We start from the raw sequence: 22,765 nt of genomic DNA on the forward strand, positions 1-22,765 counted from the left end.
TCCCCATGGAGATCAGGCTGCTCCTGGCCTGGGACGTTTTCTCCTAGAGCCTGTCTCCACACACAGTGAGGAAGCAAAAATCAGGACCCGAGGAAAACGGAGAAGACTTCTGGAACACTCTGCAGGCTTCAGAGCAAGGCACTAACAAAACTCAGACCACAATCAGACACCGAAGTTTACTGCTTTACACTCTTTCCAGTAAATGGATTTATTGTGAGGAGACAGTGGTCCTATTCTCTTGGGTTTTTTTTTTTTTTTTTTTTTTTTTTTTTTTTTTTTTTGCGGTATGCGGGCCTCTCACTGTTGTGGCCTCCCCCGTTGCGGAGCACAGGCTCCGGACGCGCAGGCTCCGGACGCGCAGGCTCAGCGGCCATGGCTCACGGGCCCAGCCGCTCCGCGGCATATGGGATCCTCCCAGACCGGGGCACGAACCCGTATCCCCTGCATCGGCAGGCAGACTCTCAACCACTTGCGCCACCAGGGAGGCCCTCTCTTGGGGTTTTTAAAAATTCTTTTTCATCTTTTGTGTTTCCAGTCAGTCCATGACTATGGTTTGACTGTTAATCTACAACAAAGAGGAAATGTCCAGTTCACAAAAGTGGTGTATTCCAAACCTTTGGAAGTTGGTTGTTTCGGGAACTCAGAATATTTTCTTCTTAAATAAACAATATTATAAATGATGGTGAGGTTTCCAGACCAGCCCCACAAAAGCCCTCTTAACTCATAATGTTGTTGAGGCCCTGGATTTTTACGGTGAAAATTAGTAGACAGCAATTTTGTTGTAGTACCAATAAACAAACTCAAATATAGAAGATATAGTCTCCTTTCTCCTGAATTCTATTTAATGAAACAACTGGTTTAATGAAAGGAGATAAAGGGAAAGACAGAGAATTTTAGGGAGAGACCTCTACTTATAAGAATTTTGGAGCCTTATAGCAGCATTCTATTGTTATTTTGTCTGTCCAGTTTCACTTGGATTCCTTTTTTTCATTTTCCCTCATAGAGGCATGACACAAAGGAGCCATGATGAGGGTAGATTTGGGGCTCATAGCAAAGGATGGGGAAGGAAAACCAAAAAGTTTGAAAGAGATTTTCTTGATGGGGCGATTAAAGCACGTCGTTGCAAGGGGGAGATTGCCTAAATCGGTATTAACTGATTTGCTAAGGAAATAGAGGAGAAGGTGGAAGACCCAGTATTTAGTGCCCTAGGCCCTTGAGCCAGGAAGAGAGAGAGGAGGAGAGTCCACTATTTGGTCAGACAGTTCCCTCTCTAACCATAAGGTGGTGCCATCAGCCCAGAGAGTCGGCCCCAAGGGGGCGTGGCTTGCAGGAGGAAGAGCTCTCCACGAGGAAGCCACGTTTTCCACTCTGGCTTTGGAACTCAGAAAGCCTGGACCAGACACCAAGTATCAACCTATGCGATATTGCCTCACCATCCAACAACTTCCCATCCTCCAAGAACACCTTTCTAGGCACAGCAACCCACATCAAGATTCCAACTAATTACTTCCCATTCCTCTCATCCATATCTCCCTTCACAGGGTCAGCACTGGGCCCCTGACCTTTTCCTAACTCCAAAAGAGAATCTAGTCTAAGAGCATCCTGGAGTTTCATCCTTAAATGCCATCAGGATGTGAAAACAAGATCTCTGGTGAGCACAGATTTGTCACAAAGACCCCACAACAAGGCCCCAGATGCCCTTGCCAGCTTTATCTTCCACTTGAATACCAAACTGGGCAACCCCTATTCCCGACACAAAACGCACCACATCTCCTCCGTTCATTTACCCCTGCTGGTCCTCCCTCCTGTGATACCCTCTGTTCCTTTTCTACTTGTCAGTATCCTCTCTCCTTTCAAAGACTAACCCGAATTAACCTACTTATTGTTTGGATTTAACTGGTGGAGTTAGAGAGGAAAACTTGGGTTCCACGCATTAACCACAGACGCCCCAGGATGTCACGAGGTGAGCCTGCCTCATCCCTTCCACTGCCAGTTGGGTCTTAAACTGAGGAGGAGGGTCTGTCCAGCCAAGACTCCCTGCTGAGCCTCAGGGCAATACCAGCTGGACTGTCCTTGCATCTCCCAAGTCTCAATTCCCATCTAGAGAGACACCAAAGCTGCAAGCACAATGCGTGGCCCAGTATCTATTCTCATTCCATGTTTCCTTTATAATAATAATAATGATAATTACTATCATTATTACTGCCCCTTCCCCACTCCCGACTGTCACCAGCCGCAGTCTGCCAAACCAGGCCTGAGTTACAGAGCGAGAGAAGGAACGAGGGGAGATCACAACACAGTCACCAGCCTGAGCTCCCTCCCCACTTCCACCCCAGGCCTGTGGCCTAGACTGGTAATCCCAGGAAACTGCCTCCTGCCGAATTCTGCCTCCTGCAGATTCTGCAGAATTTTCTCAGCCCTGATGGGATGGACTGGGATGGGCATTCTTCTCTGGATGTTTGGCCCTGGCCAAGTGGCCTGAAGATAAAACTTTTAAGAACTGGTATCTGTAACCTGCAACACCTCAAATACAGCTAACTACTTTCCTTTTAGTTCTAAAGGGACAGGTGGCTCAGGTAGGAGACAAGAATGTCCCCTGTGAGACTGGAGCAAAAAGCCCCAAGATGAATTTTTCCATTATGCAAGTCCTCTGAGGGCAGCCCCAGGGCCTCATGGAGGCAAAAGGCCATGCCCCAGCTCTGGGAGGCAGGAGCCCAGAGACCTCCATCTGCCTGGCCCCTGATCCAGGTGGCCGAGAAGACTCAGAGAGTCTGCATCCAACAAAGGTCGGCTTGCTCCCACCCAGTGGACCTCTCCTATTTCTGTGGCTCAAAGAACCAAGAGACCAGATGCCCTTTTTAATGCCAATATTGCTCATGTTCTCACCTACAAAAAAAGGCTCTCCAAGGAAAGAAAGCCTACCCAGGAAATTCAGAGGCTTATGGAGTTCGTGGGAGGCCAGACTGCTGCCGTTTTTTTTGTTATGTTTTGTCTTTTCAGGATCTACAGGAGACGGTGTTTCATAAACTAATAAAGGAAGTTAACTACGCAAACAAAAGCAGGGTGGGAAATGCGAACCACCTATTTTAATGTTCTTGTACCCCACCTCCTTCCCCCAAACCTCTGAGGCTGCAAGAAGTAATTGTTATTGGAATCATGGGCATGAGTGGTCAGTTTCTTGCCACTGCTGCAGACTCGGACCTTCAAAGTGACCATTTCCTTGGGCTCTGAAATCGGGTGGGGATGGTGGACAGCAGGTCCCAGGCGCTGCAACCCCGGGGAGAGCCCACCCGAAGGCGCCTTCCCCACCCCCCCTTTCATTCCTCCCACCTCAAGGCCACTGGATGCGCTGGACAGCCGCGGCCAGAGGCTCCCACCCTGCCCCCACCCCCCTTCCTAACGCCCTCGCGCATCCGGAACCCTGGGAAGGGAGCTTTGGAAGCCGAACGGCGGCCGGAGGATGACCCGGCCCCAGCGTCTCCGCACCCCCTCCCCCAACAGTGTCACATGGCTGCCCCAACGAGGCTCGCAGTGCGCCCCGCCGCGGAGACCCTGGGCCGCGTCGCCACGGGCAGTGGGTGATGAAACCTCCCCGGCGAATTACCGCAGAGGGCAGGGAGCAGAGCGGGGCCCGGGCCGGGGCCGGCGCGGGGGGTGGGAGCTGGTACCCGGGCTCACCTGTTCTCCAGGAGGAGGATGGAGACGGCGGGGGAGGGGCGAGGACGCGTCAAGCCGGGGTGAGTGGCGCGGCGCTCGCGTCCCCGCCCTCCCCCAGCCCTGCAAGCCCCCAGAGCAGCGCCGTCGGACTGACGGTGCCCGGAGCAGTTCCTGTCCCCAGCCCAGGCGCCGGGGAGACGTGAGCGTGCACACGTACACACACAGCGGGGGAAGAGGCGCTCCGAGCGGCGCCCAACTTTCTCCCTGCTTCCGCAGGCCGGGGGAGAAAGCGGTCGGGGGCAATCCAGCCCCGGCCGTGCTTGGGGAGGGAGCTCGAACAAGAAAAAGAGACGGAGAGAATTCTCTCGGGTTTTGTCTTTAGGGTTTGGGGAGAATTTTTTGACCTTTTCCATCCGATGAATGAAGAGTAAAGGGAACCAGAATGGGGTGGCGAGTAGCGCTTTGAGAAAATGGAAGAGTATGTTTGGAGACGCGTAAAGTTGCCTTTCAAGCTCCAGCCTCTGGGGCACGCGATGCTCCTCGGCGGGCTGACTCAGGGCTTCCTGGGCCTCCCAGCCCCCCGCCTGGAAATGATGCCGGTCCAGTCAGTCACCTGGATCCCTGCAGCCCAGCCCGGAATCCGTCTGGACCGAGGGAGGGGCGAGAATCTGACACCAAGGCCCACCAAAGAGGGGCGAAAAGAGGAAGATGGGGCAGTCGCGCAGGCTAAGTCCTATATCTAGTGCTCTGATCCTATCTTAAATAGTTTGAGGGATTTTTTTTTAATGCAAAGCGTCACAACGCCAGGAATTCCCATGTGTGCCCAGTTTGGCCCCAGCATCACTGTATCCAGGAAACTTCTCCAATCCTCGGGGCTGGGAATCTCAAGTGAATTCCAATAGGCAGAAAGAGGAAACTTTCCCAGCCCGATGCGGGTGTGATTTCGAGTCAGGAGCCCGGGCGGACGCTGTCCCAGCGCAAACTGTCCCCTCTCGCCCTTCTTTAGCTGCAACCGGAGCTGGAATTCGCTTTTATTTTTTTAAGTCCGTTCGGCCATTGCCCTCGAGCACCCGCACACGCGCATGCATCTCCGGCCGCGCTCTCACACACTCACACACGCACGCAAACGCGTGGCCGCCGCCAGGTCTGCAACTTTGTCAGGCGCTCCCAGCGGCGCTCGGCTTCCTCCCGTAGTAGTTGGGCACAGGCCACGCCTCCCGACCGTGTTGTCAAACGGGCGGGGGTCTCGGATTGGTCCAGCCGCCGGGACAACACCTGCTCGACTCCTTCATTCAAGTGACACCAGAGCTTCCAGGGATATTTGAGGCACCATCCCTGCCATTGCCGGGCACTCGCGGCGCCGCTAACGGCCTGGTCACATGCTCTCCAGAGAGCTACGGGAGGGCGCTGGGTAACCTCTATCCGAGCCGCGGCCGCAAGGAGGGAAAAGGCGAGCGAGGAGGAAGAGTGGGAGGAGGAGGGGAAGCGGAGAAGGAGGAGGAAGAGGAGGAGGGGAGCACAAAGAATCCAGGTCTCCGGGCGGGAGGTTTACCAAGAACCATGTGTGCCGAGCGGCTGCGCCAGTTCGTGACCCTGGCTTTGGTGTTGGCTACCTTCGACCCGGCGCGAGGGACCGACGCCACCAATCCGCCCGAAGGTCCCCAAGACAGGGGATCCCAGCAGAAAGGCCGTCTGTCCTTGCAGAACACAGGTAAGTGCGTGCGCCCCAGCGGCGGGGAGCTGCTGGGAGAAGACACCCGGCACCCACGCAGAGCGCCCCGGGCGCTTCGCCCGGAACTGGGCGCCCACCCTGGGCCGCGCAAACTCTTGGGGTGGCGTAGGACGTGCAAAGGAAAGCGCGAGGCAAAGCGAGGTCCGCGCCGGGCTCCGCGCGCCCGGAATCCGCACGTGCTGGCAGGGTGATGAAATGGCTGGGGCAGGACTTGTTGCTGTCCTCCCTGGGTCGAGGGTAAGTGAAGCAGCGTCTGACGCGGCCAGTGCCGGCTCCGGAGTCCCCGGTCCGGTTCAGAGCTCCCTGCTCCATCCTGACCGGCTAGCGGGAGGCACGGAGGGTCCCCGGAGTGGGGCTGCGCCTTGAACCCGGAGAACTTCTCTTCCCAGCCGGCGGGCCGCGGCAGGACCGCTTCTCCCCTTCCTCAAAAGATGCCCGACATCCGAGAACTTTGTAGGCGAGACAAATTGCATTTTGAACTTTCCCCTTAGGGGGCATTCCTTTCGGAAGGGGTAGGGGCGGGTGGCGCAAAAGCGTACCTCTGCGGTGCTGCCGCCGTCCCCCTCTCCAGGGCAGGTCAGCAAGGGAAGAAATGGTGACACGGCCCGAACCGTGCGCCGCAGCTGCTCGACCGGCTCTCCGCTCACCCACAAGCTGCCGAGCACAGCCAGGCGTGCAGGGCTCGGGGCTGGCCCTTTTCCCAGCCTCCTGGAGAGGAAGAAAATCTGCCTACAGCTCCTTCGCTCTTCACGGCCCTCCCTTTATTTAGGGGGCCTGCGAACCCGGGGGCGGCGTGCGTGCGCTCACCGCACGAGCAGGAATGCACGAGTGCCCATTAGCGACGCCCGGAACGAGTGAATCGCGGCCCTGCGCGCTCCTGGCCGGCGCGCCGGGGCCGCGCGTGGGGTCATCCGGGAGTCTCCCACCTCCATAGGCGGGTGCCAGCACCCGCGGCCCGCGCCCCGCTCATCCTAGGACCCTCACCCACCCTCTCCTCAGGGAAAGTCCCAGAGCTTTCCCTGAGAATCGAACGTGATTTTCGCTAGTTGGGGACCCTCAATAAATACACGCCCCTCATTCTCTCCGCAGATTTAATCTGAATGTGGATTATCTCCTCCGACCCCGCCCTTCTTCCAAAATATACTTTTCTGATGTAATTTTGTGGTTGGTTTAAGTCAAGGAATTGGGTAGGGGGAGGGAAGGAAGACAGGCTTTGCGCGCGGCAGCCTGACAGTTAACTCCCTCGCAGCCTGTCCTTTCACAGAGACAAATTAGGGCCACGTTCTGCGAAGGAGGGCAGCAAACTCCCGGGCCGCGGGAATTCTAGGGGATGAAGCGACATCTCACCCCGGACCTCTGTTTAAAAGGAGCCTCTAACTGCGAAGGCTGCGTTTCTGCAGACTAGCCCGCATCTGACTCTATTCCTGAGCTTGCTTGCAAACCGCAGCTTCCCTAGCCTGGTATTTTTAATGCGGATGGTTTGGAGGCGCTGCCTTAATAGGAATTTTGTTTTGATTTTTAGATGTTGAATCATAAAGCTGAATTGAAACTGCTTTTTGGACGCTTTCATTGGGGGGTCAGGAAGGAAATGACCTTGATTTAATAGCAGCAGCTTCATCCAAGTAGAGAAGGGTATTTCATTGATGAAGTACAGAAGGGAAAGAGCAAGCTAATCGGTTGAAATTTTATTTTTGTCTGTGGGTTTAGAAAGCTGAAATATCTTATGCTTTCAAACTAAGTATTCCCACAAATACTTTAATAAGATGAGAAGGATGAAAAATGGAGTGTTCAGACCTAACTTCTGATTGTGACTTTCGCAATGTAGGTTTGGCTAATTTTTTACAAATATTTACAAATACATTTTCATAAGTAGATTAAGTGATGAAATGTTCTTTCCCTGGTTTTTTAGATCCTGAAATAGTCACTTCTAACTTTTTTTCTTAAATTTTCTTTTAGTCATTACTTTTATTTCAACCGGCCTCTCTGCACTCCCCAGCATGGCTGAGAATTTTGTATATGATTGTATGTAATTCTCATTTTAGCGGAAATCCAGCACTGCTTGGTCAACGCTGGCGATGTGGGGTGTGGCGTGTTTGAATGTTTCGAGAACAACTCTTGTGAGATACGGGGCTTACATGGAATTTGCATGACTTTTCTGCACAACGCTGGAAAATTCGATGCCCAGGTAAAAAACCATATTGAGCACCAAGAATGTTTTGTGTTAGCATAGCGTGATCGAAATGTTCATTGGAAAGACTTGTTAACAGATTTTCTTAGCTGATCGTCATGGTGGGTTTTAGCACTTGCCAGAGACCTTCTAGGTGAGCAGCAGGCTGCCAATGACTCCCCACTCCACTCCTGGAGTTCAGCTTTCTGGACCTGTCGTGTAGGCTAAATCCTTCTCCACTCTTCAACTGTGTCTCCACACACAGAGTGGAATGGAGACCAATTTGAACACTTATCTGAGGATTCTTAGCAGAGAAGACAAAAGTCATAATAAATAATAAACCCCTTCTAAGGGACACCTAAGGATGTCTGGCTACCCAGAACCCAGTCTGCAAGGCCCATCACATTTAGGAGCAGTAGGTTGAGGGGGGAAGGGCAAGGACTCCAACTGACCATGATGAAAGCGATTTTCAAGAATAAAAGAGACACAAAATTTGTAGAAATTCATCATCTCTTAGAGGGCATGTGGGGGGCTTCCCTGGTGGCGCAGTGGTTAAGAATCCATCTGCCAATGCAGAGGACACGGGTTCAATCCCTGGTCAGGGAAGATCCCACATGCTGCGGAGCAACGAAGCCCGTGCGCCACAGCTACTGAGCCTGCACTCTAGAGCCCGCGAGCCACAACTGCTGAAGTCCGCACGCCTAGAGCCTGTGCTCCGCAACAAGAGAAGCCCCCGCTCGCCTCAACTAGAGAAAGCCCACGCGCAGCGACAAAGACCCAACACAGCCAAAAATAAATAAATAAATAAATGTAGAGGGCATGTGGGCGTGTAGCATGGATAAATCAGGGCCTCCACAAGAGCAGACTTTTCTCCCTCCTTGGTAGTAGATCCTCCTTTCCCAACCTGAAAAGTCAGAACCCTGAATGAGTCCTGCTCTATATAATACATATAGTCAGGGCCTGACCCACTTCAGTTTTCCCAGGGTCCCCAGGGTAAAGCCCAGTTGCTCTGTGGGCAGGAAATGAACCCAACAAGCAACTTTATGGCTCCAGTGCCCACGATCCAAACACATTTCAGATGGAGCGGAGCATTAGGCTCATCTCCTTCAGGTCCTCCCCAGCCCATATATGCACTATGAAGTACCCTGTAGTTGTTACAGACTTCCTCTCCCATTTCATTGGAGAGCCATGACAGTGTTTGGAGGAGGCCAACAGTTTAGGTGTGATTTATGAACATCACCAGTCACCATGTACTGACATCCTGTAGAGAGCCTGACAAAGCAACGCCTGGGAACCAGAAAGCAATATGACAGGGCTGGCAGCCTCCCTTACAGAGGATGTGGGGTGGCAGCAGGGGAAACAGAAACCGGGGAAGGAAAGAAGAGTAGAACGTTTGAACTCCTTGAGACTCCCTAATAAAGCATCCCTTCTGGATTAACTGGAATTAGGAAACGTAATAGGAAATCCGGAGGAAAGATGTGTATTTCAGGGCGATCCCGCAGGATGTCAGGGAAGAATACCAAGAACATATTACTGCAGCCCTCGCATAAATTAATCTTCCTTTTTTCTTCTCAACCAACAGCAGTATGTTCTCAAGTTAGAAGCATCCCTTTCAAGTCAGACCTCAGCCCATAACTACTTAATAAACTGGCACACCCTACCCTCCATCCTATTTGGCTCCCACTGGAGAGTCAGAGGAAAGGGGGCTACGGGGAGGTGGTTTTTCAGTGATCAGACACTATCTGTAGACATTTCAACTGCTTCTAAAGGAGAGAACTGAAATAAACATGCTGGCTGGCTTCCCACTTCCAACCTAAACCCATTCACTTTCTCAACCCCGGTACGTCCGCGCCTGTCTAAAAACAGGGGGTGGCCTCTCCAACGACAGCTTGTTTCTATAGTAAGCGGGGTGTGGGGATCCCTGGGTAGGTATCCCACAGTGCCTCTCTGCCCCGAGAGGTTGATAAGGGAGCTGCCGGCCCGGGCTCACCGCCACACCCCGAACAGCTGTCTCCTTTCTAGGATAAGAGCAATCTAATGGGGTTGCCAGGAAAGAGAACTGTAGGCCAGATGTATGCCTGGCTGCCTTCGCCACTCAGAGGCCGGGAGCATGGGGGAGGGGCTGTCAGTTGGGCAGTTCAGGCTCCAGATGCTGCCAGGCAGTGTGCCAGGCGGGCCTTTTAGAGGCAATAACCCTAACAGTTTAAAGGAGTCGAATTGCTTTCAAAAAGGAAAAGAATGCTCCTCCTTAAAGGCTAGGAGGAGACAAGAGAGAGTATGGGCTGGGGGTGGCAGGAGGCACTGAGACAGAGAAGGGAGGCCCAGCTAGCACCCGATCTTGACATCACTAGAAGGAACAAGGAAAGATGTGAGATTTGGACAAACAGGCGCTTTCTACTTGAGAAAAACTCTTGCTGGGCACCACCAAGGAGTTCTGGATTTATGCCTGGCCAAATTCCCCTTTGTGTTCCAGAAGCGTTGCCACCAAACGGCCAACAGTGGGCCGCCTTGAGGATAGAGGGCCATGGGAGGCCCAGGACCAGGAAGCCTAGCAGAGCAGGTCAGGAGGAAGGAGGCCGATGCGTTTGTCTCCCGAGGAACATTCTTTGGGGCCGAATGCGGGGGTATCACGTCACTCTGGACGGACCTCCTGATGTAGCCTCAGCCTGTCCCCTGCAAGGGTGTCTGTGTGCGGCAGGGCCTTGGAGTTCAGTTGTCAGAAAAATCCCTTGTAAGCCCCAAAACGGTAAAAAAGTCGAAGTGTGTAACAAGGACTGGTCTCTTCCGCCCCCCTCTCCCTCCGCTGTCCCCTCTGCTCTCAGGGCAAGTCCTTCATCAAAGATGCCTTGAAGTGTAAGGCCCATGCTCTGCGGCACAGATTCGGCTGCATAAGCCGGAAGTGCCCGGCTATCAAGGAGATGGTGTTCCAGTTACAGCGGGAATGCTACCTCAAGCACGACCTGTGCTCTGCCGCCCAGGAGAACACCCGGGTGATGGTGGAGATGATCCACTTCAAGGACTTACTGCTGCACGAGTGAGTGCTGCCCTCTGGGGGCAGGGGGGTGGGGGGGAAGGGAATGGTGCAACTAGGATAGAGGAAGGGGAGGCCTGCTGGGGCTGGAGGAGAGTCTTCCTCGGTTTGAGGGGCTGGTTTGTAGAGGCTGAACTCTCCTGTCAAACTGGGAAGGTTGTGGTTTACCTCAGAAAGCTGCGCACTGACTCCCTGGGAGTCCCCTTCCAGCTGGCCTTCAGGAAAAGCAAAAGAAATTTCCACCATCGGTTTCGAAATCCTAAGCAGTAGCCACAGGAAATATTTTCACCGAGCATGAGATGTGTAGAATTCGGAAATACCTTTCGTCTTCCCCTCAGCCAAGATCCCAACAGTGCCAGAGTGTTCCAAGTAGCCATGCAGGTGTCCCGGCAGACGGCCGAGAGCTGATAATATATGTTGTGCATGTACTAAGTGCCAGGTATTGTGCTAAGGGCTTCATATGAATTTTTCACTTGATCCACATGACAGCGCCGTGAGCTGGGTACCATTCTCATCTCCATTTTACAGATAAGAAAACTGAGATTCACTGCGGTAAAGGTCGCACAGACAATGAAAGGCAAAGCCAGTGTAAGGAGCCAGGCGGTCGGACTCCAGGACTTACACTCTTACATACCAATAGCTTTTTTTCCTGCCTCCATAAGCTCTCTTTTCCTTTAGAAGGTCCAGTTCACCTTCTCTAACATTAACGCCGTCCCAGAGAAAATGCAAAACAAATGACAAAAACTTTAATCAGCTAAACACCTTTATGCCAAAGTGAGGAAATAGGAACATACTTATTGGAAGACTTGCAATTCGATCCTAAACCCAGGACATCTCCTTCCTTAAAAAACATCCCTATAGAATCCTAAATTTTGCAGAGTAGTAAAGCATGTGGGCACATAGTTGCTTCTAACACAGTAGCCCCTGAAGGTTACAATGGCGCCTTCCTTGGGGACTTAGGGCAGAAAGCAAGCTACTAGCTAAGCAGCCCAGTACAAGTCACAGCACTGTTAGTCTTTACACAGTGACTTACTGAGCCAAATCAGTACAATTTTATGAACTCTTGCTCCTTAGTTTGTGCCATGGCCTCCCCCAGCTATGTCGCTAAACAGGCCACTCCCCACCCCCACATACACCACTTAGATCACAGAGGACAGCAACCGTCACCTGTCACTTTCCACTTGATTATGAGGCTCTAGGTATCTTGCAGCACCCCTTGGTGCAGTGTTAGAATTATAAGATTCACCATGAATCTCTGCCAGCAGCTCTTGCCAAGAGCAAACCGATGTGGCTTTTCCTTGAGTTACACTAACACCTGATAAAATATTTTCTATTCTTCCAAATCCCTATAGAAAAACAAAGCAACAATAACATCAACAACAATAGCAATAACAATAACTATCATTTTCTGAGTGGGCCAGGCCCTTTGGCCAGAGACTTTACCTGGATTATCTCATTTATCTTTCCCAACAATGCTACAAGCCAGAAAATCCTGTCCCCATATAACAGAGGAAGAAAGTGAAGCTAAGAGGTTAAAGGTCTTACTCTGAGGTTCAATTCCTACTTTTCAACTTAGGAATTGGTGATTCTGAAGCCAGTTGTCAGGAATAGACCTCAAACCTCCTTGTAACCTAGGCTGCATTCTCCCCCCTAGACCAGCTAAAGGCTCAGTGGTCCCCAAATGTGGCAGGATTTTTCCCTTTTCTCAGAAACAGCCCCATTACACCAGCAGAGCACTGTGAAATTTCCTCCCTTCAAGGTGCCCCTGCAAGAGGCAGACACCCCATGGCTGAGAAACTCATGAAGTCATTTGTCCTCAGCCCACTGTCATCCTTTAGAGATAGTTTGTTGGCCTCAAGAATGGATGACGGGGCACTAGTTTTTAATTCTGTGGTACATTCTTGGAGCCAAGAAGACTTTGTCTTTCTGGGGAAACGTCTTCTGTGGGGAAATGAAGGTTTTGAGGTTTTTCACCACCCTCCCCACCTTGAATTTAAGGAGAGGTAAAGTGCTGTGGCTTTCTGACATCTCCTCTATGGAAACATGGTCCATGGGGCCATGGGACCCTGACTTCCAAAGGACTCCTTACATCATTTAGAGCCAACACATAGCCCCCACCCAGGCCTGCTCTGGAAATGCTGGTGGTCCATCCCAAAAGCAAACCTGGGCCATTTTCTTAAATTCTCAGTGTGTCTGCATACAAGTCATCTTGCCTCCTGCTAAGCCGGCACCTCTAGCTCCCCACAAATCCCCACTGCCTTCCCTTCTGAAGCCACGACTACACACTGCGTCAACTAGTACTTCAAGCTGAACTGAGGTTTTTGTTTTTTAACTATCTTAACTGATTTGGGCACAAAAGATCCCATCAGTCCCCAAATATCAAGAAGACCATTTAAGAATGTGTGACATTGGCCACAGATAAGAAAATGAAAACTGAATTTGCTCTTCCCTCTAGAGAGGAGGAAATCATAGTCACTCCAGATTGCACGTCACCCGCATCCCTCAACCGGATCCTCATCCACCCCAAAACATGTTCAGTTAAAGGGACTTCCTTCGAACCCTCCGTTCCCCTCACCCCTTCCCATCCCACCTCCTCCATATCAACCGCTTGGCCACCACACCCCCTGTCACTGAGTGCTGGCAGCCTCCAGGCACGTCCCGCTCCAAGCATTTTAAAAACTCTTTTCGCCTTGCTGACGCCCAGTGGAGAGAGCTGGGCTTTGTCATTAGACACGGGCTCAGCTAGCAGCCGGAGGAGGCACCGTGCCAGCTCGAAACAAGCTTCGATGAACACACAGCCCTCCCCACAGTTCACAGCTTTCTCCCCAGCCGACAGCGCTGAGGGCAGAAGAGAGCGTGGGCTAGTCCAGCCTTCCGGGACCGCCTCGGGATTCAGAGAGCTCATCTGGTGGGCAGGACGCCCTGGCAAAGGAGGCCAAGAGGCAGTCTGTGCATTCCCAAGAGGGTCTCCCCTTACTCTGGGGAAAGACACGTGAAGGAGAGCATCCCAAAAGGACAGATGCTCAGCCTCCACGATTTGCCCATCTAGCCCCAGGGGGTGGCCGGTAGGATCAGGTGCTAAAATCCCGATGCTGCTCTAGCAGATATACTCGGTGACCCTGACCTCCCTGAGGCAGTCAGTTGCTAGTTTTCAAAAGATGGAAGGAAACAGACCTGCAGGGAGCATTTCCCTTGTGTTGCCCCATGCCCTCGTCTCTTAACTCAAGCAGACTTGGGTCATCACTGTCCTTGTCACGGTTAGGGGCCTGCCTTAGAGAGTTTCAGCACCCTGCCCATCAGCCATGCCCAGACTCTCTGACTCTGAAGGCATCAAGTAGGCCTTAAAAGGCAGCTTGATCTCTATCAGCCAGAACAGTCCTCCTCTCCACTCTCAGCCCAGCCCCAGGCCTTCCCAGCCCAGAAGCTTCCAAGCCACCTTCCCCCCCACCCCCCCACCTCGTCTCCTTTTTTATATCGATGAAATGAGGACAGTTCACTCAATTACAACTTGAGGACTAATTCATAAAAACGGCAGTAAACTACTTCACAAGTCTCAAAACACAATCTGCTCTTCCTGCTTGGCGGCAACTGTCAACTTGCAGAGAAAAGATTAAATGGGCTATAATGCAGCCCCCCAGGCAGTCCAGGCTCACAGAGGAAAAAAAAATTCTTGTTCTTCTTCTTACAAATGATCTCACGTTCCAGAGTGACTTCCTGCCCAAAGGGATGGCCCAGAGCTTCCATGTTCATGATCAGAGATATCCAGAAATTCTGCCAGTAAGGACTGCTTAAGAAAGCTGGTTAGCCACATGGAACACTCCATACCCCTCTCCCACCTTGGGGATCTTAAAAGGCCAGTGAGATGTAAGAAAGGCTCAGTGAGTGGGCCAGGAGAGCCCATTGCCGGGGGGTACCTTTTGCCAGATGGGCCCCAAAATATAAGAAGCAGGCACACACTGCTCCAGTTTTCTGCACACACCTCCCACCCGCAGGCGGAAGGTTTGCATGACGTGGTCCTCCAGCACTTTCCTAAACAACAACCCGGGGCAGCTGGGATGGCCTGAGCAACTGGCCCTCCCCTTGGGATCCCAGCGTGCTTATTTCACAGACAGCTGGCTCTCGTCCCAAGCACATAGACCCCTCTCAGCCAGCTCTCCCCTCCCTCATCTCCCGTTGTGGGGAAGCCCAGATTGGAAGCATAGAGGTGCTTAGACAGCCATTCCCCCACCTCGGCCTCTGCTACCAAGGAGGGGAAGAGCTCTGTGGGAATTCACATCCCCCCCCCCCCGCCACCCTTCTCTGCCTGTTCCGGACTCCTCCAGGTACAGAGGAGAGTGCACCCAGAAACTTCCCAAAACACCCTTTATCACCATGAGCCCAAACCAGGGGCAAACACAGACCATGGGTAAGATGGTTTCTTGGGAGCCTCACGTACAAAGCTCACCTAGGAGAAGGACACCGAGTGCAAAGCCAGCCAGCTTCGCTTCCCTGCCATAAAGACTCCTCAGTTTGGTATTTAAGGCCCTTCACCATTTGCCTAAGTATTCCACTGGCTCGAAGACCCAGTTCCACACCCGCTAAAACCCTCCTAGTTAGCACACCCTAAACAGACCCGGAGCGCCCCTGCCCTCTTATTCACTCAGCTGGCGTTCTTGCCCCCCGTCCCCAGAGATTCTTCCTAGACTTCTAGCATATGCACCTGTGAATTGTCACCGGCCCTTTTCTTTGTGCATGGCATTCGGGATCTTAGTTCCCCAGCCAGGGATCGAACCCAGCCCCCTGCAGTGGAAGCGTGGCTTCCTAGCCACAGGACAGCCAGGGAAGTCCCTCACTGGCCCTTTATCTTGTGGTAGGCTCTCTCCCCAGCCTCCAATTCTCTTCAATGCCCAGCATGGAGCCCAGTCCTTAATGGCCACCCAGTCCATGTTGGTTGAGACCAGTACTCCAAAGAATAGGGGTAAAGGCTTCAAGTAGTTCCAGAAAGATCTTCCACCAAACCAAACCCAGGCCAAGTGTTGGTCACATCCCTCTCCCCTGGTATATCGGTCCTGCCCTCTGCAGGCATACTGCATCCTGGGTCTCTCTCTCAATCTCCAGACCCTACGTGGACCTGGTGAACCTATTGCTGACCTGTGGGGAGGAGGTGAAGGAGGCCATCACGCACAGCGTCCAGGCTCAGTGTGAGCAGAACTGGGGAAGTCTGTGCTCCATCTTGAGTTTCTGCACCTCGGCCATCCAGAGGCCTCCCACGGCGCCTCCCGAGCGCCAGCTCCAGGGCCACAGGGCCAAGGTCTCCAGGGGCCACCACGGCGAAGCAGGTCACCACCTCTCGGAGCCCAGCAGTCAGGAGACCCGCCGAGGTGCCAAGGGCGAGCGAGGTAGCAAGAGCCACGCAAACGCCCACACCCGGGGCAGAGCGGCCGGCCACGGGGCCCAGGGAACTTCTGGAAGCAGCGAGTGGGAGGATGAACAGTCCGAGTATTCTGATATCCGGAGGTGAAACGAAAGGCCCGGCCGGGAAATCGTTCCTCCACGCCGTCCATTTTCTTCTCTCTGGACATTCCAAAACATTTGCCATTCAAGAGGGGGGATGTCACACGCAGGATTTGATGGGGATTGCAGACTTGATGGAGGTGTACGTTAGCGGCATGAACAGGTGAAGCGGAGACTCCCTGGGCAGCAGCGATGCCCGCTGGGTCCCGCACCTGCACATCCCGAAGGGAGGGAGCCATCCGGCGTCCTCATTGCAACTTTGCCTCCTTTCCATCCGCGGAGCCCCTGGGCGGCATCCTGCGGTTCCCTCTGCTGTGGGAGGCGATGGGGAGGGGCGGGGGTGACCCCTGGGGCTGGATCGCGGCCCAGACCGCAGCTTCTGGTGCTGTCTTGGTGGAGGGCAGCTGGATTCCGGTGAAGGAGTGGGTGTGAAAATCTCCCTGGGAATCGGGAGAAGGGTGGAGAGGAAGCAGGGGCCGTGTGGGTGCTCGGTGCCAAACCAAATCCAGTTTCTTGCATGGGACCTTGAGATTTGGAGCAACTTGGGAAGGGGCGGGTGAGGGTTCTAAGTGTAATTTCTGAGCCATTGTTCTGTCTGGGGTACCCTGTCCGAGGGAGTGGCCCCTGTGTGTTTGTATTTTAACCACTGCTTCACGTCTCGATTTCACTTTTTTTTTATTTATCCAGTTACATCTCCATATCTGTCGTCTAAATAAATAGCTTTCAAACAAAGCAACTGGGTCATTAAAACCAGCTCAAGGGAAAACAAAAAACAACCCATCTTTGGGGGCTGAATTGTTTTTAGTGCTATTTTTAAAGGAATCAAAGAGCAGTGTAGCCGTACATCTGACTGCCTGACGTGGGCGCATTGCCACTTAGGGCAAAGCCACACCTGGAGGAAAATGCACACAGGAGGAGTGCATTTGACAGATTTCCTTTTGCATTTCGGCATCTCACCTTGACCCTCAGCCAAGACAGATAAAGCACCGTACCCTGGATTCCATGAGGCCAAGTTGGAAAGCTGGCCTCTCCGTGCTGGAGGATGGAAAAGGGGAACACAGAAGGACTACTCAGTAATTTTCACCAAGGAATGCCGACCTTTTGCATAAATGGAGGAGACTGCTGAAAATCGCTGAGGGACGAGATTTCCCAGATCCAGATAGAAAATTTAGCAATAAGAAAAGGAGTCAGAGTAAACAAAAGAAAGGCAGAGAGGAGAGACAGAAGTAAAGATACAGGGAGAAGATTAGAACAGAAATCGTCAGCAGTGGATGGCTCGTGGTTACTGAAGAGGTTTCAGAGATAGGCCTTTACTTCTCTTTCCCAACAGGCTACAAATTAAAGCTTATCCTTTCTTGCAGCCAGTACTCAGACAGGAGCCCAGTATTGCAAGGAGTGGATGGATGTGCTGGGCCAGGTCCTTCTAGAGCAGGGGTCGGCAGACCTTCGCTATAAAGGTCCAGATAGGGAATACACTATTTTCGGTTTGGCAGGTTGTATGCTTTCTGTTGCAGCTACTCAACTAAGCCTTTGTCGCCTGAAAGCAGACATACGTAGACAACACATACCAAATAGGCTTGGCTCCACGCCATTAAAAGTTTATTTAACAGGGACCCAACTGGACTTGGCACTTGGGCCTGAGTTTGCTGACTGCTGTTCTAGTGACTGGGCAAAAAAGTATGCATCCTCCATTTACATAGCTTTCCCTGAAAGCAACCTGAAGCCAGAGATAAAGAAGCTAAATTTATCTACTCGAAAATGATTTGTTCCACAGAATGCCCTTACCCAAAGCACAGCTAGTGTTTATATAACCCAAATCCAATCTCATTGCTGCCAAGACCTGGTGCCGGAGCGTCATTTCCCCAATCTTTCATGATCCATGTTGGAAAGAAACCATTTGGGTGTCAGGGGAGGGGGACAAAAGGCTGAGAGAAGCACCTAGAGAGAGCTAGAGCTGCAGAAAGAGGAGGAGATGGTGCACTTAATCCGGCTCTGCCCTCGGAGGGAGGAGGACCGGTGTGTCAGGCTCTGCCATGGCAACCGAACATAAACCGTGTTCGGTTTACGTTCAAGCCACAAACATAAGCGGTGGATGCCCTCACTGCTTATGCCTTGAGAACGTGTCTCAAGCCGCGCAGCACGTGGACTGTTTTCCTTACATCACTCAAAAGCTGAAGCAATAACATTCTCTCGCGTTGCTGGGTCAGCTGTTCATTTGTTCGCCGGCTCCTGGGCTGGATGGGTGAAAGGCATCACTTTTATGTTTTCCTCAGTGTAACTATTTTACGTGTTCGCTCCTGACGTCCCATGTGTTGCTTCTATTGTAAATATTTGTCATTTGTATTTATTATCTCAGTGTTTTCCCCCAAGGCATAAAATTGCTTACTATGTTGATTTGAACCCCCTCACTGATCTCTGTTGTATATTTTTCATGCCACTGTTTTGTTTCTTCTCAAAAGTCGGGTAGAAATCCTTGCATTCTGGTTCCTAATGTTTTGAAGCCTACAATAGTATTTATTGCTGAGATTTTTTATCTCAAAACTGAGGAAAATCCAAATTTCTGTAAGCATGGACAGAGGCATTTGTACAATCTAAAATGTAAGCAAAATCATCCTTAAAAATAGGCCCTGAACTTGGGGCTTCGTACTTCATACAAATTTGCTCTTGAGCCTTCCTTTGAGGAAGGATGTGGATTCCAAATAAAGATATGATGTTTATTTTGAGCCTTGCATCTTAACAAGATGATCCAAACACCTCTCCTTTGTATCAATAAATAGCCCTGTTATTCTGAAGTGAGAAGCCTGAGTAGAGTGAAATGCTAACACTCAAAACTAAAATAGAAAACGCCAGCCCAGAGCTATAGTCATACTTTGACACACACACACACACACACACACACACACACACACACACACACGGAGAGAAATTTCAACTCGAACCAAGGAAAAGTCTTCGTTAGAACAACATGGGAAAACAATGCTTCCAGGGCCCATTTCCTAAGGAAGAACAACCCTCATCCGATCTCAGCATTGGTACCACGTGAGCTCGCTAAGTCATAATATCTGTTTCTGTTATGGATTTAGGCAGCAGGACCTGTACATTGTCACACTGCATTATCTTTCTCCAAGCATTAATAAAGGTTTTAAATAATTGACTTCCCCTTGAGTAGCGTTATTGTCTGAGAGGGCTTTGGATGGGCCAAGGGAGATGACTGTGAGCAAGTGGGGTTTGAGTCCATTTTAAATGCTGTATGTTCAGATATCTACAAAAAAGAAACAGACTCACAGACATAGAGAACAGACTTGTGGTTGCCAAGGGGGAGGGGGTTGGGGGAGGGAAGGATTGGGAGTTTGAGATTAGCAGATGCAAACTATTATATATAGAATGGATACAAAACAAGGTTCTGGGACTTCCCTGGTGGCCTAGGGGTTAAGATTCCGGGCTTTCACTGTGGTGGCCCAGGTTCAGGGCAAGATCCTGCAAGCTGCGTGTTGCAGCCAAAAAAAAAAAAAAAAAAGACAACAACAAGGTCCTACTGTGTAGCACAAGGATCTATATGCAGCATCCTGTGATAAACCATAATGGAAAAGAATATGAAAAAAGAATATATATTCTATGTATAATTGAGTCACTTTGCTGTACAGCAGAAATTAACACCACATTGTAAATCAACTATACTTCAATAAAGATTTTTTTTAAATGCTGGATGTTCAGTTTACAGGGAGGGGAACCCAGGGAAGAAGACCGCCCTGGGCTTCTCCTCCATCACAGGAACTCTGTTCAAAACCCTGCCTGGATCACCCAGACAAAGAGGAGGATGAGCTTCCTGTGATTGGCCCAGGGCCATCAGGGCGGTCCTCACAGCTCCCTCTGGAGTCCACAGACCTTGGAGTTGGCCACCCCTTCTTTCAGACTGAGCCTGCAGTGGACGCCACCGGAATAAAAGCTCAATGGCTCTGCACAGGCAGGGAAGCCTCAACACAACAGAGCTGGAGTCCCTGATTTACTCCACCGTTGGCATACCTACTATGTGCCCAGGACCACACTAGGCACGTTGCATACGTAATCTCATCCCCAGTATGTCCCACAAGTAGCAGGTCTTATCCCCATACTACAGATGAAGAAACCAAGGTATAGAAAAGTAAAGCAACTTCTCCCAAACCATGTGGCTAGTGAGGGGGGCGGGGTCTGAACTCAAACCCAGATGTGTGACTCTAAGCACACATGCTTTCCCCCACTTCAGGCCTAGATCCTCCACATCTGATTTCTTTTTAAATTTAAACCAGTCAGTATTATTCCTATTTTACACAGGGCTTAGAGAAAGAATAAATTATACTCTTAGCTTTATAACACCAGGCCTCTGAGGAGTTCTGCTTTAGAACGGAAAGGAAAATTGATGCTCTCACCTTTCCTCTCTGCAAAGACTCAGATTTTGGTTCAGGTTAAAGGAAGAGCAGGAACATCACGGCATCTCATTGCTTTTCTGTGCATGTGGGTAATTTTTTTTTTAAGGCGCTTCTCAAGTGTCCCTGAGGAAATCATTTGGGCAGTGGCTGGCTTGTGTCACCATGTAGATTGAGTTGTCTCCACTAAACCCACCTGATCGCCAGCCCTGCCTGAGACGTCAGGCTTCCTTGAAATCTTCACCACTGTCATCACCCTCATCACGATAGTTGCAGTTTCTTGTGCATCTGTTATGTGCCCCATGCGCTGCCTGGTGCCTTACAGGTATTATTTCTGAGCCTCATTTTACATATAAAGAAACTGAGGCTCAAAGGCATCTTAACTTGCCTAGAGCCCATCGCAAGGCTAGCGAGCTCCAGGGGGTGGCAGGGCTCACCCTGCTCTGCCTTACCATCCATCCCCCCTGATGTGAAACTGTGGGTTTAATACCCCCGAGTTCAGAAACGCAGCTGCCTCCCCGCAACCTTCAGGACTGCTCCAGTCCACCGGTTCAGGAACAATGAGGCTGTGGGAGGGTTAGAAGATCTTCCAAATAGGCTAGTATTTAAGCAAAGTTTCCAAAAGGAGCAATTGTGGGTCCCGCAATCTGGAGACGGAAATTTGAATTTATTCTAAAGTCAAAAAAAAAAAAAGAAAGCACCCTACTGAGGAGGGGACAAACCTTGTCCAGAGAACACGTTTTATGTAAAAGTATTTGCGGGGAGGGGTGGCGAAAAAGAAGGAAAAGAGCAATACAAGCTTTGAGCTGGGAGTCATGCGTGGCTGCTAGCATAAGCAGTTCAGTTTTTATCACTCCCCAGAAAAAGCAAGTTAAGATGCCTTTGAGCCTCAGTTTCTTTATATGTAAAATGAGGCTCAGAAATAATACCTGTAAGTGACTCAAAAGTCACTCACTGAAGAGAACGGTGTGGGGGGGGAGCCACAGAGCCAACCTAAGCTTATGCGTGAAACGAGCCCCACCAGGATGAACTCTGATGTCCCAGAGAACCCAAGCCTCCTGGCACTCGAGGGTGTATTCCCACCTACCACCATGTAACATCAGGTCTGCCTGGCGAACTAAAGCATGGGAAAGACAAGAGAAGCCCCTCCAGGAATTCTCAGAGGCAGGGCAATTGTCCACAAGGTGCTGAGGAGAATCGGCTAATTCCACATTCCATTGGAGAGTTTCCAGGATCGTTTATAGTTCTTAAAGCTAAGGGGGAGCGGCCATGTAAAAAGAAGTGACAACCTAATAAGAATGGAGACCACTTGCCTGCTTGCCCTGGTGAGTCATGCAGAATACTCCGCAGAGGACTGGGGGCACCAAAGAGGGCTTCATGCAGGGTGGATGACCAGGCCCTGGAATTTTGTCCTGGTTGTTTATTGCAATGTTAACAACAACCCCCAAAACATAGTAGATTGAAACAATGATTTTATTTTGCTCACAATTTTGTGGGTCAGAAACTTAGAAAGGGCTCTGCTGGGCGGTTGGTCTCTTCTCCAGATGGCGTTAGCTGCCTTCCCAGATGGATGGATGGGCCCTTTAAGATGGCATCTCAGTGCTCCTGGCCCCCACCCTCATCCCCTTCTCTCTCTCTCCCTCTCCATGTGACACCTCATCCCCCAAGGCCTCGCAAATCATGGCTGTCTCAGGGTGGTTAGTCTCCCTTCCTCCCTTCCATGGTAACTGGCTTCCCCAAGACAGACTGGAGGATTTTACAGCACATTCTTCAGATCTAAAGTAGGGTTTGAAGTTCATCCTTGGAAATGAATGTCACAAGGGCAGACACTGACCTCTGCACACAGTTCCATGTCTCTCCAGAGGCCCAGCCATCACACAGTGGGAATGAATGAATGAATGAAACCTCTTGTCCTAAAAGGATGCCAACTTGTCAAATCAGATAAGTTTCAATTCACTTTAACTCCTAAAGGAAATATATCCTTGTGTCCTTGTAAGGGGCACTGACATGTCAGAGAGTCAGTGAGTGGGTGTCAGAATTAAAGGTCACTGGGAAGCCTAATAATTTTAGAGTCAGGAGACATAATATTGATCCAGACACTTACTTGTCTTGTACCTGGTAAATCTCTTTTTTTAAAAAAAATAATGACTGAAAAACTAAATCAGGACTGACCCTGAGATCTTGGCAAATCAGTTAAACTTTGTAAGCCTGTTTCCTCAGCTAGGAAACTAACAGCTACGCTGCTTCCCTCACACTGGGTAGTGAGGAGAAATGACTGAAGC

At 50.9% G+C, this 22,765-nt stretch overlaps 1 protein-coding gene across 1 annotated transcript; it reads left to right on the plus strand.

Moving 5' to 3' along the window:
• Window positions 1-4,724: 4,724 nt before the first annotated feature.
• Window positions 4,725-19,234, plus strand: STC2 (stanniocalcin 2). Its single transcript, XM_060094935.1, has 4 exons — window positions 4,725-5,368; window positions 7,432-7,574; window positions 10,379-10,590; window positions 15,685-19,234. Exons 1-4 carry the CDS (start codon window positions 5,218-5,220, stop codon window positions 16,085-16,087), a joined length of 909 nt encoding a protein of 302 aa, XP_059950918.1. The 5' UTR covers window positions 4,725-5,217; the 3' UTR covers window positions 16,088-19,234.
• Window positions 19,235-22,765: the final 3,531 nt, after the last annotated feature.

This window comes from Mesoplodon densirostris, chromosome 3 (assembly GCF_025265405.1).
Source record: "Mesoplodon densirostris isolate mMesDen1 chromosome 3, mMesDen1 primary haplotype, whole genome shotgun sequence".
Taxonomy (NCBI): domain Eukaryota; kingdom Metazoa; phylum Chordata; class Mammalia; order Artiodactyla; family Ziphiidae; genus Mesoplodon; species Mesoplodon densirostris.

Bases quoted from the DNA above. Each gene is read 5' to 3' on its own strand.
- STC2 (XM_060094935.1), top strand. From the start codon at position 5,218: ATGTGTGCCGAGCGGCTGCGCCAGTTCGTGACCCTGGCTTTGGTGTTG. The intron at 7,575-10,378 runs GTAAAAAACCAT...CTCTGCTCTCAG, and splicing joins CTGGAAAATTCGATGCCCAG to GGCAAGTCCTTCATCAAAGA. The intron at 10,591-15,684 runs GTGAGTGCTGCC...CTCAATCTCCAG, and splicing joins AAGGACTTACTGCTGCACGA to ACCCTACGTGGACCTGGTGA.